The following is a 17,870-nucleotide window of genomic DNA, read 5'->3' as shown; positions in this document are numbered from 1 at the left end:
GTTCCCATTAAGATATAGTATGACGGAAGTGGTTATGATAAATAAAAATGGATGTTAAGCAACAAAAAAATGATTATATTTATCTGCCGGAAACAGATACATTATTAAAATAAATGAATCATTTGCATCATCATTTGTAACGTATCTTATTATAATAGGTAATCTATAAATAAATAAGAAGCGTTGAATTGTTAATTTGTAATTTCAATTATCTTTCGTCTCTACATTACAGTTGCAATTAAGTAAAATGAAAAACCAATACGCACTTGGCCAGCGCGGTGGACTATGGCCTAATCCTTCTCATTCTGAGAGGAGACCCGTGCCCAGCAGTGGGACAGCAATGGGTTGATGATGATGATGATGAAAATGAAAAAAAATCATTCGGAGGTATATCAAAAGGTACGCTTCGGATTTCATTTATAATTGTCAACATAAACATCGATTAACGTTCAGATTTATGACAACTGACAAACATCAATTCGTGTTTAGTCTTATGGCATTTGTCAGTATGAACATTAATTTGCCTTTAAACAGATGACAATATGAACATCAACTTGGGTTCAGTCTCAGTACAGTCGACAACATAACCGTAAACTTACGTTCAGTTTCAGTACAGTTGACAACATAAACATCAACTTACATATAGTCTCATGACAGTTGACAATATGGACATCAACTTACGCATCATCATCATCTTCAACAACCCATTACTGTCCCACTGCTGGGCACGGGTCTCCTCTCAAAATGAGAAGGATTAGGCCATAGTCCACCGCGCTGGCCAAGTGCGTATTGGTAGACTTCACATACCTTTGAGATTTTTATAAATCTCTCAGGTATGCAGGTTTCCTCACGATATTTTCCTTCACCGTTTAGCAAGTGATAATTAATTTCTCATACGCACATAACTTTGAAAAATCAGAGGTGGGATTTGAACCTCGGACCCCTCGATCGAGAGGCCGAGTTTCTTAACCACTAGGCTATCACTGCTTACGTTTACTAACTTACGCATAGTCTAATGATAATAGACAATATGAACATCAACTTACATTCAGTCTCATGACTGTTTCTTGCGAGGCCTCGTATCTGTTCATTCACGTAATTGTTGCTCCGAGGCACATTGAGGGCGCTGCGGATGCCCACTGAAGAATTGTCCAGATGCCCTGGTCCAATTTTGGGTACGTGGCTTGAGCAGTACACCTCCTTGTCTTCCGTCCAGTGCTGGTTATTGTAGTACGTCTGAAAAGATACACTGTCATTAGTAATTATAATGTCAATCTAATAAAGAAATTGAATGTACGAGTAATTTGTTACGTTTTACATGTCATCATATTTAAGATAGTAAAACGTTTTGCGTGTTTTCTGCGTCGGCTTCCCTGAATATTATTTACGAGTACCTAATAACAGTGTTAAAAAATAGTTAGTAAGTTGTGGTCGTACATTAGTAAAGATTACTCACTCCTAACAAGAAAATGTACCCAGTTTTGAGAATTGAAATAGTTGCGTAAAAAAGTTTTGCCACGTCTCCGTGCTAAAATGTCCCTCAAATATTTGAAATAATTATTAAGTAAATTACGCAGTATTAGTTATTTATTCGTAAATTTCCTCTAAAAATGTTTTTATTTGTCAAGAATTAAAAAAAAGAACTTACTAATAAGCCGTTTGTGACTTCATTCAATTTCAAGGCGGCGAAGTGTTGTGGTCAATATACAAGAGCCTGCGACAACACTACAGTGTATTTACTAATCTATGGTTGTGGTATTCCATGTTTATCCTGAGATTTAATGCGTCTATTATCGATATAGGTATCCCATCCAATCTAGGGTCGGGAACGGATGTTCATAAATGGGAGAGGCCACTTAATATCAGGTGGGTTGCGTACTTGTTTGTCGCTTATAGTATAAATACCTAAATAAATACAAAATATAACAAAATCAATAGACAATATAAAATTTTGAAGGATACAAAGTATAAAATAATACAGTTCTGTGAAAATAATGATAGACGTAATGGAATTGCAATGCATTTGATTTTTAGTTATCTTTTGTCAAATCGTTATACGTAGATAACAAATTCCTGTACCTTTAATATGAGTTTTTACGTTTTTACAAAAATAACTGTTTTGTATTTGTTTACGTATTTACGCATACATTTTCAAACAGCGCCCATTGCGGACTGTATCATAACTTATTGCAAATGCATGGGAAATACGTAAACAAATACAAAACAGTTATTTTTGTAAAAACGTAAAAACTCATACTAGGAACTGAAGAATAGAATAAGAAGCCTAAAGCCAATAAATCACAACTGAGTTCCCTTGATCAAAATACTTTGTTTTAAGTACTAGGATTTAATTCGGTATACGCAAGTTTATCGTTACTGCATTTTAATCAGAAATAATACTACTTATAAGAAAAAAGGTGTGGCAATAACGCCATCGCCTCGCGCCGTCGAATCACGACTGTTTTTCATATTAATCTAATAAAATAGGGGTCTCGGTTTTCAAATTATAAAAGGCACACTGAATGTCGGTGACACGCTCAGTTGATTTGGACAATGAAATCATATTAAATGCTATTCACTACTACTTTGTGCACTATTATGTCCGCTGTTCTGGTACTCGATTATAACTGTGTTAATATCGTGCCTGATAAATCAACTTTTCAATTTTCTGACATTTTGCTGTAGTTATTGAGTAATTGTAATGTAATTTAGTACTTATTTGGGTCATAGTTAGAAGTATAGCTAGATTAAAATACATAATAATAATATACATTTGCAATAATTTAGAAACCTAGAGTTACTTAAAGTAAATAAGTAACTTTATCTTACTTTATCTTTAGTCTTGCATCTAGCAAGATTATTAAGAATGTTATAGACTTGTAAAGGTGGTACAACCTTCCGTGTTTTGACTATGCAGACACCGTTATCAACTATTTTGGCTTATAGCAGCTATTTCAACCATATCTGTTCTCTAGTTTAAAGGGCAAAATACTACATGAGATATCAAGTAGAAGTAGAGCTGATTACAGAATATCAGTAGACTTACTGTTTAAAAAATCTACGAAAAAAATATGTTTATTCCAATTAAAAAAGTTCCCTGAACCCTGTTCCCTGTTCCCTGAACCGTGTTCCTTACATAACATCATAATATCAATTCTTTTAATTAAAACAGTTTCGGCAAGAACAATAAAACAACATAGCAACTCGCAACAGTTACAATAACATAACGGAGTGATTCAGGTTATTAACCAAAGACAGTGAGTCACCATCTGATCTACCTGTTCCATTATTTACATTGTATTAATCATAGCGGCCGTTGATTGAATTACTTTTGTGCTCTGTTTAATTAATAATACTGTTTCATTTACTGGTGTTTACGTGGTTTTTGGAACGTGAATGCGACAGCATTGTTTGGCTTTCGGGGAGGTACCACTGTCACACTCATGTCTAATGTGAAGTTTTATTTATTTAAACTTTATTGTAAACCTAGTGGTTACAAAGGGCGAACTTAATTCTGCTGCGTTTCAATGAAAGGGTAACTTTTTTTATAATATAGGAGTAGTAGTTGAGCATGCAGTTCACCAAATGGTAAGTGGCTACTGTCACCCATGGATATCTGTGATAACCCTAGATAAGATTAGATTCGTACCTGAGGTAGGCAACAGATGCGCCGCTACCCCTGAGGACTAAGCTCGAACACCTCGGAAAAGTATGTCTTCCTTAACATTTCAATTGATACTGCTGTTATTAGGTAGAAATAGGTGATGCCGCCACAGTTAAACCAATAAGGATTATACCACCTTTGTTAACTTATACATGAGTTGACTATCTTAATTAGTTATCGGGTGTGGCAACCGTTGTATAGAACTAGCAGAGCAATTGAATAACGTTACGATTATTGGTCGTGCTCGATGTCGAGCTCTACGTCGAGTCAGCCTTTAGTTCGATGTCGATCTTAGCGCGGGTATAATTGGTATGCACAAGAAATATTTTCTTGAAGTAAAATTGGAGGTTACTCGTATGTTCCTTACAGAATAGCTTACATGTCCTGATCGAGGATTCCGGTTCGGTCCCCGGTCATACAAATATTTAAATGATCAATATCTGTCGCGTGTTTTGATATTTATAATACATATTTGTAAACCTACTCGTATTTGTGCCATTTGGCATGGGAATATGTGTATAGAAAGTGTTTTAAAAACATTCGATTGAATGAAATATACTCGACCGTAAACATGTACGGTATACTTCGTTAGCAAACATACAAATAGGTCAAAATCAATATTTGTTATTTAAACAGGGCAGTATCGAACCCAACCAAATATTTAGTGACGGGTCAATATTTAACTTGATCTCTGTCAACTGTACGTTTGTATTGGATGCTAAAAAACTACAGATACTTCTTATCTCAGATGATTCGTGTGACGTAATGGTCACATATTTTGGATGCGCTGTTAACCCAAAGCACTAATATGGAACGTCTTTTGTACATAAATGAGCCTTTTTATGTCGCTAAAGATAATCTAGAATAACACAGTTGTTAAAAAACTGAATCGGTCCTGACGGTAGTGTCATCATCGAAACACAAAAAATATAGTATCTTAAAGCAAAAAAAGATTAACACAGTAGTTATAAAACAAAAAGAGGGGTGGTGAGAGTGCCACCATCGAACCCGAAAAAAACTACTATCTTTAAAAGGTTCAAGTAATCAAGCGAGGAGTCGTCTGATTGTAAAGCTGATTGCTTACGAACGGTATTTTAGGATGAAATTGATCTAATGCCTCCCTGAATAAGCTACTCAAAGGATTGAGGAAGGCCAAATGGATTGTCCATATCCACTTGTCCAACATTGGGCCAAACGCAAATCCCAGTCAAGGCAAACATCAAAAACCGGCTACTTAGAATTTTATTTGCAATCACACCTACTTCTACCACCTACTGGTAATTGCAACGTAGGTAGATGGACAGGGGATATGAGTAGATATTGAGAGCAAGTTATGTCGGCCTTCGTATCTTCGCGACATTCCAGTGCTGGCATTTGAACGACCTTGCCCAGCCTCTCAGCGAATTTACAATCTTTACGTAACGTGTTAGCGGTAATAAATGACTTTGTGATTATCGCGAATTGATGTATCTATGTACTAATACACGTATGGATTTTTAATGAGTTGCTGGTTCAGTCAAAAATCATTTTTATAAATTGTCACGATGGCAAAATAACTAACACGGGTACATTATATTTTTACCACTTTTTTGGGTTTAGTGAATTAATTTGGAAATCAACACGTACAAGTTAAAAAATATTTCCGTAATATATTGATACTTATTGAGGAATATGATTTTTATTTTGATTAAGATAGAGCCTCAAAAAAGGAACCAGCTTTTCAACGCTATTCGTAAAACAACACTTACACTGCTATAAGGCAGAAATAGGTGTGACGATCAAAACCATAGAATTACGAAGTATTGTGTACTACTTTATGAGTCTTATCATGGACGGCCTATCTTCAACAGGAGGAACATCAGGCAAAAAGGCTGATATGATGGTAGTATTTTGACGCTCGCTTGCAACAACGTCAATAGAGTTCTACCAATAAATTTTCGAAACAAAAACTAACATACCTTCAACGTCAGCTTGGTCCCACAGACCGCGCACTTGAAGCAGCCGCTGTGGAAGAACGTGAAGTCCTTGAGCGGACCCACCCGGTCCACCTGGTACACGATCTCATTGCACCTAAAGCAGGTGCTCTCGTAGAAATTCGGCCGGTACATGGTTACACCACACACATTTCAACACTTAACACTCCACTTTTCACTTGTCCCCGACTAGCTCGCCATTGTTTTTGCACTTTCACGTTTGTATCGCGCCGAATCGCCTGGGAACAGATTTTTTAACCAACTGATGGACGATAATGTTGGGAATGAACAAGATTCGTTCGTTTGTTTTTTGTTTTGCAATTTAATTTATTTCACTGAGAAAAGGCGATAGTATGATTTTTAGAATTTTTCGTTTGGAATTTGCACTTTATTATTACAGTTTTATTGAATCTGCTACCACCTTAAAATTTATGCTAGTAAATTTGTTATAATTATTATGTAATAAGTCGTGCTAAGTAGGTACTCGTGTCTTATTATAAATATTCTTAAAAACAATTTAAACTTTAAAGTACCTTCATGTAAAACTTTTTATCTTTTTATTATTTTTATATCTGGAAAACGTTTAACTGTCTATGGCTAGCAACTACCACGTTGCGGTTACTTAAGAATTATGTGAAAGAACCTTCCGTTCTAAACTGCTTTAGTGGTCACGCGGTCTTATTGATCGAAGTCGCCCCTTCTACTCCCCGACACCTTCCATAGGGGAACACCGTCTAATTTTAATGTTCCCTAACACTTTTGTTGTTTTAATGGTAAACGTATGCTTGGTGTAGGAATAATTATATTTATAGATACAAGAACAGTTCGATCTATGTGTCTCATAAAAGGTGCATTGTATTATTGAATGTTACGACATAAAATTAAGTCTGTAGAAAGGCAAATAAATAGAAAATATAAGGCAAGTAAATGAGCAGTCCATCTGATGACAAGTGGCCACCTATAGATGTCCACCTCTATGTAGAATAGGAGTTCTAATTTAAAGGTGGTAGAACCCTTTGTGGTTCGACTCCGGCGGCACCACCGCCACACCTATTTCTACCTAATAACAGCAGTGTTAAGCGCTGCTGTGTTCCGGTTTGAAGGGTGTGGTAAGGGAGACAGACTTTTCCGAGGCGTTCCAGCTTAGTCCTCAGGGGTAGCGGCGCATCTGTGGCCGACCTCAGGTAGGAATATCTAATCCTACCTGGGGTTGATTACAGATGTCCATGGGCGGCAGTAGCCACTTACCATCACGTGGACTGCATGCTCGTCTGCTACTATTATATTATAAAAAAAAAAAAAATACATCACTCCTGAAGACTAATAATGCTTTTCTATTACGCAAGACGGGATCCTATATAAGAAGCAACAGGACTTTATTGGAAAATGTTATAGTCATCATTAATTACACTAGACTGTACTCTTTTGAGAGCAATACCAAAAGATCATACCATACAATTATTTTTGATTATAACTTGACAATTAAGTAATTTACCGACACAATGAATGCGGCTAACCGGAGAGAGGCAAATAAGTACAATGAAAGATAGCCACAGGCACTAATTACTCGATTGCACAGCAGATTAGAAGTATGCGTATTCACACGTAAATAAATTAACACCTTAACAATATTTATTTGGGAAATTTTTTCTTTAATTTGGAATCAATGACTTTCTTTATAATCGCTTGTGGCATTACAGATTTGGCGTATTGTTATCGATATGTCAAGTCATTATTATAAAAACAAAAAATTCGACTGTCTAATAATATTACATTTTGTCTATAATGTTGCCCATATCTAACACAATAAGCAGTGATAGCCTAGTGGTTAAGAAACTCGGACCCCTGATCGAGGGGTCCGAGGTTGAAATCCCAGGCACGCAACTCTGATTATTCAAATTTATGTGCGTATTAAAAAAAAAATATTACTTGCTTAAACGGTGAATGAAAATATCGTAAGGAAACCGTGCACACCTGAGAAATCGTAAAAAAAAAATCAAACGTATGTGAAGTCTAGGAATTAGCACTTGGCCAGCGCGGTGGACTATTGCCTAATCCTTCTCATTCTGAGTATTTCTGAGCCCCGTGCCTAGTAGTGGGACAGTAATGGGTTGAAGATCATTGCCCATATTATCCCCGTAGGTTAGATGACTCTAACGAGACCTCATAATAATTATGGTACACAAAATCCGTTAAGCTGCTTGGACTATAGATGTCTTCAAAGAAGGACACATACGTACATACATACATATCGACAGTCGAATACAGTCGAAAAACATTACCCTCTGCGGTGGAGTAAAAAGCGCGATGCATATATAATTTCACATGAATATATAAACTGGCATTTTGAGGTCACGATTTTATTTATTTGTTTGTATAAATCCTTTTATCTCTATATGAAATGTTATTTATTTTTTAAGCAAGCAATTTATGGGGCTGATTTAGTTAATATTAAAAAGCATCTTTTAGATAATATGAATAAAATTATCATTACAGCAGACTCATTTCCATAAAGCATTAAAAGCTTGTAGGAACATGGGAGAAGCTTTTATATTTTTGTTTGTTATCTTAAATGTTAGCCTCATTTTTATCACTAAGTTTTTTTGATTTGGAGTAAGTTGGAAAGGGTCGAATAAATATGTCTCCCTTAGCACACCCTTTAAAAGGGAAAACAGTAGCGCTTAAACGACTGTCATTAGGTAAATTAAGTGGTGCCTCCAGAGTTGAAACGCAAACGGATCTATCACCTTCAAACTTAGTAAATATAATTTTATTAAATACTAGTTTTTGCCCGCGGCTTCGCCTGCGTTTAAAAGAAAATAAAATAACATATACTATATATAAAACTGAAGATTCGTACCTTCGTTTACATTCGTAGATTCGTAACTTTAAAAATGCATAGTTTACGATTCAATCCTTACTAATATCGATTAAAATAATCGATGTTTTAGGTCAAAAAGATCGATTCTCCGATTGATCGATCTTATATCGCCATCCCTAGTTCCCGTGGGATTTCCGGGATAAAAACTATCCTATGTCCTTTCTCGGGTCTCCGACTATCTTTGTATAAAATTTCATTAAAATCGGTTTAGTGGTTTCAGCGTGAAGAAGAGACAATCAGACAGACAGACAGACACACAGAGTTACTTTCGGATTTATAATATTAGTAAGGATAACTCACGTGTGACTAATGTGTATGTGTTTTTACACGTTAGTCTACGGAACCACATCCGATTTTAATGAAATTAAGTAAAAGTGATAGTTTGTTCCAGCATTAAGTTTGAATACATTTTTTTGGAAATTTTGAACGTTGGCATATTTGAAAAAACATATTTTTTGTGGCAGGACGTGTGACCTGGTCCACTCTATGTTCTACCTTAAGGAGGGATAATAATTTAGAAAAGGTTATTCAAATTTGTAACCCATAAATAATAATTATAACATAGCGGAAAAGCTTAAAAAACATGGGATTATGAAACGCTCTAACATTTCATAACGTGCAATATATATTATAATGTGACCCACTCACGCCAACTCGACCAACTGATACCATTAGTATTGGTCAAGACCTGGGATTTGCAACCAACTGTAACTGTTGCAAAAATTGTATTAGTTTTGATACGCCAGCTATTGTTGCTTAAATCTTTAGTGAGGGTGTGGTTTAAAGCGAATAATACTAATGGTTCATACTTATGTATGGTTATACGCAGTGACATAACTGTGGCCAGCCTTAGGGTACTTTTCCAACAGGCATGTGTGTGTTTCAAATCCACCAAATATAATTGCTTAATTTTTATTGAACGAAATTTTTCTAAGTGAATTTGAACGACATATATGCCTTCTTATTTATTTTATTTGTGATTATGTATGTCTGTAGGCGGCAGTGATCACTTAAGCACCATCAGGTGGATTACATGCTCACTTCCTACTATTTTTAATATAAAAATAGATAATAAGAATAGTATTTGAAGGCAATCACAAATTCAATGATCCTTTACATGGAGAGAAAACTAGTCTACTTGGAGTATCCTTAATAGATGTTTGGTTTACAAAGTAGATCGATATTAGGATTAAATTTAAATAAAAAATATGGTTCTTAATACAATTTTTTCATGGAAATATATATTAAAACACTAAAAAGCACTTAAAACCACAGATTTATAAAATTTAACACAGACGATTTATTTTTAATTTCCGACACAAAATTAGCATGTAAATGTAATTCGAAATGCATTTATTAAGTAGAGCGAAAATAAAATATTTATGATCATATGCAACGAACAGATAGTCATTAGCCGTTGAGGAAACGTCTAGAAAGTTTGCTATTTGAGGTATTTGGTATTTATATTGCTGAAGAAATTTAAATAATTTCACTGTGAACAAAACATGCACAGGAAATAATATGAAGGTGGTGGAATGTTATATTTGCTTCATTATTTGAAGGCTTCACTAATATAAGTACTACTTGGTACTTAAGTTTTACTTGTAGTAAGTTTTTTGTAGGTAGGCTTTTACTATTGTAGGTATGTTGTAGGTACAATATTCCTCGAGGGATAGAGATCTGCGCACAGCATTGGGACACAAAAGGTGTCACAGACAACGCTAGACGCTAAAACTTTATAGAGGTCATTTTAAACAAAATGTAATGTAGTGGACGCCATAGACACCCATAAACACAAATACACAAACACCCAGACCAAACCCAGAACAAAAATCTTTTTTTTTTATAATATAGGAGTAGCAGACGAGCATGCAGCCCCAGATAGGATTAGATATTCCTACCCGAGGTCGGCCACAGATGCGCCGCTACCCCTGAGGACTAAGCTGGAATGCCTCGGAAAAGTCTGTCTCCCTTACCACACCCTTCAAACCGGAATACAGCAGAGCCTTACACTGCTGTTATTAGGTAGAAATAGGTGTGGCGGTGGTGCCGCCGGAGTCGAACCACAAAGGGTTCTACCACCTTCAAATGTAAATTTATCTTTAATACTGATAGCTGTATAGCCGTGATTCGAATCCGGAATCCTCTGCATCACATATTTATACAGTGACTGCCTCGCCACAGTCTTTCTAGCTTTTGTTCTTAAAATCTCTCGACTAAACGCAATATTGCTATGCTAATGCGGCCTACATATTAAAATGATGATATCATTTTGTCCATAATCATTTTAAAAATTAATAAAAGAATCAACTTTTAGATACATAATGGGAATCAAGACTTTCAATTATGTACTATCACGTCTTGATTGTCTAATTGTATTTTTATTAGCGAAACTTCGGATGACATCATTTGTGATAAAAATTGACAACCGCAATATATACCAAATTGGGATCTTCTTCACTGGGACGACACGACATGTTACCGGCACGACACAAGCTTAATAGCACCTCACGTGCAGCAATTTATTATTTTCTATCGAAACCAACACAACATGACTTACTTAGCACGTTTTGCCTTTTTTATTTCAATCAGTATTTTTATTTCTTTAGTGAAAGATTAAGTAAATGTTTATTAATAGCTTTACGCTTGGAAGCTTATATATCGTGCTAGGCCATTGATACAAAGAGTATATCGTTGTCGTTTCCGTGCCGGTGTCGTGTCGTCACAATGAAGAAAAGGACGCGAGAAAAGTATATTTAAATGAACTTTAATAATACCTAACTGAACGTTGTAGTCCGTTTTAAGTTTATATATTATATTGTTTCTTGCAATTATACTGTGTGTCGTTGAATAAAAAATGAATATCTCAATTGTTTAAACAAATATATCAGACGAGCTTTTGCCCGCGGCTTCACTCGAGTATTATTAACTAAGAAGATTTATACAAACTTTCATCCCCCATATTAACCCCTTGAGGGTAGAATTGATCAAAATCCTTTATTAGCGGATGCCTACGTCTACTTACTACCTTGAGTTATATATATTTAGATTATTTTGTTTCTTGCAATTATTTATACTGTGTGTCGTTGAATTAAAAATGAATATATCAATTGTTTAAACAAATATATCAGATGAATAGTAAATGGAATGTTACGAGTACGACAATTGCAGGCATTAGACAATCGAATTTCAAACATTGTCGACCGATACATACGATTGCATTGAATGCAAATTACGCAGATAATGTCTTGGTGCGTTATTTAAATTAGAAGTCAGTAGCCAATTAAATCAGTTTTGCATAATATTAAAGTATTTGGAGGCACTATTATAAGAAAGTATGTGTGTACTTATGTATGCATGTAAGAAGTTGTATTTCTCTGGTTTATGTTTTATGCATTATACAAATTTTAATTGAGAAAATAGCTAATATGAAATTCTATAAATACACTATGTGGTACATCGCCGCACGCAAATCCGCCTCACACAAATATATACACTCTGATCTGATTTTCAAAAAGAAGCATAAATTCTCTAAATAATATATAAATCTTTTTAAAATCACAAAAGATCTTTCCAATATCGTGAGTATTATAAAATATATACTAACATATAATATCTAGGTATGTACCTACTATGTGTCATAAAGATGCCTGTAGCAAATAATTTATCTTAATATTAGTTGCATATATTTTTACAAAAATAAACAAAATATATTAGCATTTTATTTGATTGGGTACTTCTTTAATTATCGGTAAACGATTTTTGAAATAAATAGCTTAAATGCAGATTTTTTATATTTTAAATCCTAATTTTGAACATTTTTCGTATTAGAAACACATACCGAGTCTTCTCAACTTTAAGGCCACAATATAATATTGACAAAATAATTTTTGACACAGAAAAATCACCCACTGATAGTTAGTGACTGAAATTTGGTCTTCTAACATGGTGTTCTGGGGTGCAAATCCTTGGCACCTCTGACTTGTCAAAGTTACGTGCGTATTAGAAATTAATTATCTCTTTTTATAACGGTAACATCGTGTGACCTAGACGCCTGAGAGTTCTTGAAAATTCTCAAAGGCGTGCGAACTGTACCAATTCGAAAAAGCTTACCATCTGGACTATAGCCTAAACTGCCCTAAACCCTTTTAACTGAAATGCGACCCGTGCCGTGAGACAGTAATATGGTAACGGCGATCCAAAACTCAGTATTGGAATCTGAAGAAATTCATCAGTAGGTGAGGATTTTGGCCAGCATTGGTCAATGGGCCATAGATTATGTCCGCGTGGGCTTCGCGTGGGTTCGACAGGCTGAACTTTAAAAACTACTTTTACTTCGTATTACTCAATGGAACCGTTTCGTCTTTGTATTGGCAACAGGTGGATTTATTACCGCAGTTATTACCTCGTAACGCTGTTTTACGATTTTTAGATAAACGAGTTTTTTCGACGTGACAAAAGGCTATAGCTAAGGTTTTTGTTGTTTGTTGTATTTTGATATTCTAAATTCCGAATTATAATCAATTTAATTTGCTTTACAGTGGCTATCTATCGTCTACGTGTAATAAATTCACCTAAACACTAAAAATCTAACAAATGACGATAAAATACCAATATTTTATTAGAATATTCATGATATGAATTTAGAATAAATTCTACAGAAAATTAAATAAAAGAGGTATAATTATTTCAGTATGGATCAGATATTAGATAATCTATGTGGTGACACTTCGACTTTTCATGAGAGACATGGATTAAGTCACTATATAGAGTCCTAATCTATAAATAAAAATATTGTCCAAACGTCTTAGTAAAACTTTAAATTGTCCTTTTCTGAAACATTCTTGATAAATTTATGTTTACTGTGAAAAAAAAAACAAAACAAAAAAAAAATGTGCTATATTCTCTCTATGGACCAATTCTCGACCTGATTTTATTAGGACACAAATCAGGCCCAAAAATAAATAAGACTTAAGTTTCTGTTTTTTCGTATTGATCACACTGATTATCTGATTGCATATTGATTGGAAATGTGCATGATATAATGAAACAATAATACGTATTAAACGTGGTAAGAGTTATTTGAGAAAATAGATGTTGAATAACAGTCACAATTTGACAGGTACAACCAAATAATTAAAATTAGGAGTCTATTTCTTTACTTCATCGAGGAGACAAACGACCTTCATGCAGTCATCGCACCAGCTATCCGGATACCGACAATGAATAATTTAATCTCGTTGCATATTTATTGGGTCGGTCAAAACCCTACTTTTTTGCAATAGTTAAATCGAGAACTCCGATGACTTTTCAGTCACGAGTATGTCAACCGTAGACCTATTCGAATTAGGCTTCCGGGAATAAATTAATCGTGTAATCTATAAAAAACGTAGATTTCTGTCGCTAAATTAAAAAAAAACGTTAGTAATTCTAACGTTTATTTTTACAACTTCAAAATACATTTTAAAGATTTAGGGGTATGTATAGATTTTTTTACATATACGCTAAGTATAAGCTGTTGTTTTGTCTATACTTTTTCCCCAAAGAATAATCTTAAATTATAACAACTTATCCTTTATGTTAATGGTAATAACAGCGAATATATGGAATGATAAATACGTTGACGTTAATACGTTGAAATACGTTGTTTTCGTAAAAACGACAAAACGGTAAAAAAGTTTTACCGTTTTATCGTTGAAGTAAATCGTTTGTAGGAAAAACGTAAAGAAGAATGTGTACTTCAAGCTGAGTGTGATTATAGCGTTACTTACTTTAATAAATAATAAAAAATCGGACAATTAAGAATCGCAAATTCCTTAAAGCAACTAGCGAAATATATTATTAAACTGACTACATTTTTCGAACATCAAAAAGCTACAGAAGTAAAAATTGAAGAAATCATTTTAATGTATGTTATGGAAGTGGAAACGGTTATAAAATTACACTTCTATTTATATCACTAACAAAGAAAAAGTATGCAGCTTTCTCTAAATACTAAACCGAAAGAAGTGATTTGAGTATGAGTTGCGTATTTGCTTATTGTTGTGTAATAAGGGTGTTGTAAAGGGAAAGTGTAAGAAATGAACCGTATTTTATATTAACGTTTTTGATTCTTCGTTTTTTAGTGCCAAAAATTCAAATGAGTTAAAGATAATGTTTTCTGACACTTATGGATGGACATGTTAAAATAAAAGTGTAAAACTTTAAAATTGGTCCCAGGTGCGTTGCTATTTCTATAAAATAAGTTAAGGCGGTTTGTGAAAGAGTAGAGTTGAGCGTTGAGAGCTCTTGAACGTTAAGAGAGTCGCAAGAAAGAGGTCCTGCCATACCCTTTGAATTAGATCAAAATTTCTTTGCTTTGCTAGCGCTGAAGAAGTTATCACAGTTGTGTTGAGCACTGGCTAGTAACGAATTGGTAGAGCTATTTTTACAAAGTTCTTAGGCCTGTAGGCTTCCTTGATAAATTTCTTTCCCCGTTAAAACAAGCGTTATTTCGATTAAGCACGTGACTAAAAAGTCAGACGTTGGAATTATGAGGTCTAATTTTGGAAGTGTGAGGACAGACAAACTACCCAGCCATTAGTCATTTCGTAATATAAATACGTACTTATGCCGGAACATTTGCAACGCAAAGTAAGGCTTGCGGAAAATCGTCACCATAACTAACGATCTCATTTTGCGTACATCTGGCCATGTCAATTATTGTGCAATGGTATGCCGTTTGCCCACATACCTTATTGCGAAGGTAAACTAGGATTTGGATATATTATTTTGTTATGTTTCCTCTTCTAGAGCTAACGGAGAGAACTCATGGTTCGACTCTGGGGTACTACCGCCGTACTTTTGTTTAACAGGAACAGTAGAATTAAGAGCTGCTGAGTATGGTATGGACACATTTATACGATTGAAATTTCAACTGGTTCAATTCAAATTGGCCAACTGCAGAAAGGACTTAATTCCTGTCTAGAGTTGATTACAGATCTAACAATTGACTAGCTTACAATCTAGGCAGCGATCTATTAGATATCAATAAGTAAGTATATACTTTTCGAACAATCCAATTATTTTAGCCGAATTTTAAAATCATCAAAATCTTTTTTCTATCTATAAAGACTTTTGAGTTGTGTGCAATTCTTGTAAAAATCTTCTGATAGTTTGGCTTAAATTAGTAAATAAATGGTCATACACAAGGATAATTTTTGTTGGAACATATCGTCAAAAACTCATATTGACAGCTGATCAATCTTTGACTTTTCGGCTTCTAAATATAATCTTGTTGACAATAGAACCTGACCAATATGACCTTGTTTATACGACCAATTGTCCACGGCGAATATTTTAACCAATTAATATTCCCCATTCATCTATAAACCGTTGTACAACGATACTGAATGGAATTAAATTGAAAGAAAAAGCCATGTTTGTTCCCAAGGGAAAGTAATGGAAAAACCGTCGACATCCAGCTTGCATTCCGGTTCACGTAACCTGCTGTAGTGTAACTGCATCTTGAGTTATTATTTATAATCTGTGATATGTGATACGAGAGTTATATTGCCTATTTATAATCTGTGAAAGATATGACATCCTTTTCCTGTTACGTTGAGAAAACTTTTTCTTTTTTTAAATGTTTCATTGATTGACGTCTGTTATGATGTTATCAATCGAATATACATTGGCATGACATTTTGTTATAATATATTTAATATGTTCTAAGTTTTATTTTTATATTCTGTCCTTTTTATATATTTAAATTTTTTCAAGATTATGTGATAATTTCATTATCGCAAAACTTTAAGAACTCCATTTTTTCATTTATTGTTTGGTTGTACCTACCCGAGTACTTAATGGATTTTTGCGGTTGTCCACCAAAATACAATGGCGTAGGAAATTGGTGTTCAAGATTTACTGGAACTATTTCTTTTAAATTAACAGTTTCGCTTTATACGCAGATTATACAATTAATATAACGGTTGTGATTTTAGAATGCAATTTAAAAAATATTGATGTTGGATATGGTATTGACTACGTATAGATTGAAAACGTAAATTTATCTGCTTAACGGTTTTTACATATTGCTTAAATATTCAATTTATTTATACAAAAATAAAATTAACTTTTCAAGTTTCTTACAGAGAGTAATGAATAGTATAATCGAAATTGTATGTAGTGGATTGTTTCTTTTATTCAAATAGTATTGATTGTTACAAAAGGTTAAATTTAGAATGTTCTCTTGAGAACTTACTTAAATGTTATTCAGTGCATGAATGTTTCAGCTTATCAACACAACCTTAAATCGAAGGTTACATGTGTACTTAAGCCTTCTGAAAATTTAAAATGTATTTTTAACAAGTTTAGGTTTATTATACAATGGCTGCGTCTTTTTTATGTGCAATGCGGGTCTAAATTCTGTAGACGGTTGATAAAGATAAGTTTTAGCTTCTTTGTTTTTCGCCTCGTAATTTGCAACTTTGATAAAACTAGTTTTGCAGGTTGCAAACAAAAAGTTTCTACGTACATTATAGGTATTTGTTTATATATTTATCTCTGCCTGTTTAAATATGAGATTAACTGTCTACATAGTCCAACAAACTTAGCATCACATTTGATCTAAATAGTTACGTGTTAATCAAGATGGTGAACCGCCATCACAACCGATCACAGCACAACACTGGCACACGCGTAACGGCAAACGTAAAACGGTACACTTAAAAAAACAAGCACGAACGAATCTTGTCTATGGTTTTTTGACAGGTGTCAGGTGATTGGCGCCACACGAGCGGCGTCCGCGGGGGCCGGCCGAGCACTGCCCGCGATTGTTTACGGCCGGTCCCGCGTCAACTCGACAAAGAACCGCTCGTGGAAACAGGTTGTATTGCTTGTGTTAATGGAGTGCTTTTTGGAGTCGCTGAGAGGCTTTCACTTTTGTGATATTGACTGCTTGGGAATTACTGACTGATTTTGAACGTCATATAGTATTAGGTCATATATTATCGTGTTCGTATCTTCGTTTAATTGAATAGTTTGGAATTTCATAACGCCTGTGACATTACGTATTAAGTAATGTACGAGTTATTTTGTATGTAATGTGCGAGGTTGCTACGAGTAGCAGCAGTAAGCGAGTTTTAAGTTAAGTTATGAATCCATTTCACCATTCTCCATAAACATATTGATATGAAGGTAACGCGACAAACTTACATTGTCTACTCTGCTCTACTTATAGCTACAGAGGCAGAGCCTTAGCCCTTCTCCCTCCATATAGCAGCTCCCTGCAACACCCTTAGAGTCCTATGTGTTCGGTTTCTTAGAGAAGTGTTCCTGTCTGTATGGATTAGATTCTCTAACTAAGCAACTC

General features: G+C 34.5%; 1 protein-coding gene across 6 annotated transcripts in view; it reads right to left on the bottom strand.

The window, feature by feature from the left end:
* The window catches only part of Hil (peptidase hillarin), an 87,604-nt gene extending 70,269 nt beyond the window's left edge, over nt 1-17,335 (bottom strand). Inside the window, exons 1-3 of one of the 6 annotated variants that reach the window (XM_073086578.1) lie at nt 17,034-17,335; nt 5,623-5,876; nt 1,047-1,236 (exon numbers count right to left, since the gene is read on the bottom strand). In XM_073086578.1, the coding sequence (XP_072942679.1) occupies nt 1,047-1,236; nt 5,623-5,772 (340 nt within the window). In that variant the 5' untranslated portion in view covers nt 5,773-5,876; nt 17,034-17,335. Of the gene's footprint in view, nt 1-1,046; nt 1,237-5,622; nt 5,877-16,351; nt 16,475-16,760; nt 16,783-17,033 lie in introns of those variants that run through there. The other 5 variants (XM_073086579.1, XM_073086577.1, XM_073086581.1 and 2 more) reach the window with 5 other exon arrangements.
* Nucleotides 17,336-17,870: the final 535 nt, after the last annotated feature.

Source organism: Epargyreus clarus, unplaced genomic scaffold, assembly GCF_041222505.1.
Source record: "Epargyreus clarus isolate Ecla_fem2 unplaced genomic scaffold, WU_Ecla_fem_2.2 ptg000024l, whole genome shotgun sequence".
Taxonomy (NCBI): domain Eukaryota; kingdom Metazoa; phylum Arthropoda; class Insecta; order Lepidoptera; family Hesperiidae; genus Epargyreus; species Epargyreus clarus.
This window is presented reverse-complemented; position numbering and strand designations above follow the sequence as displayed.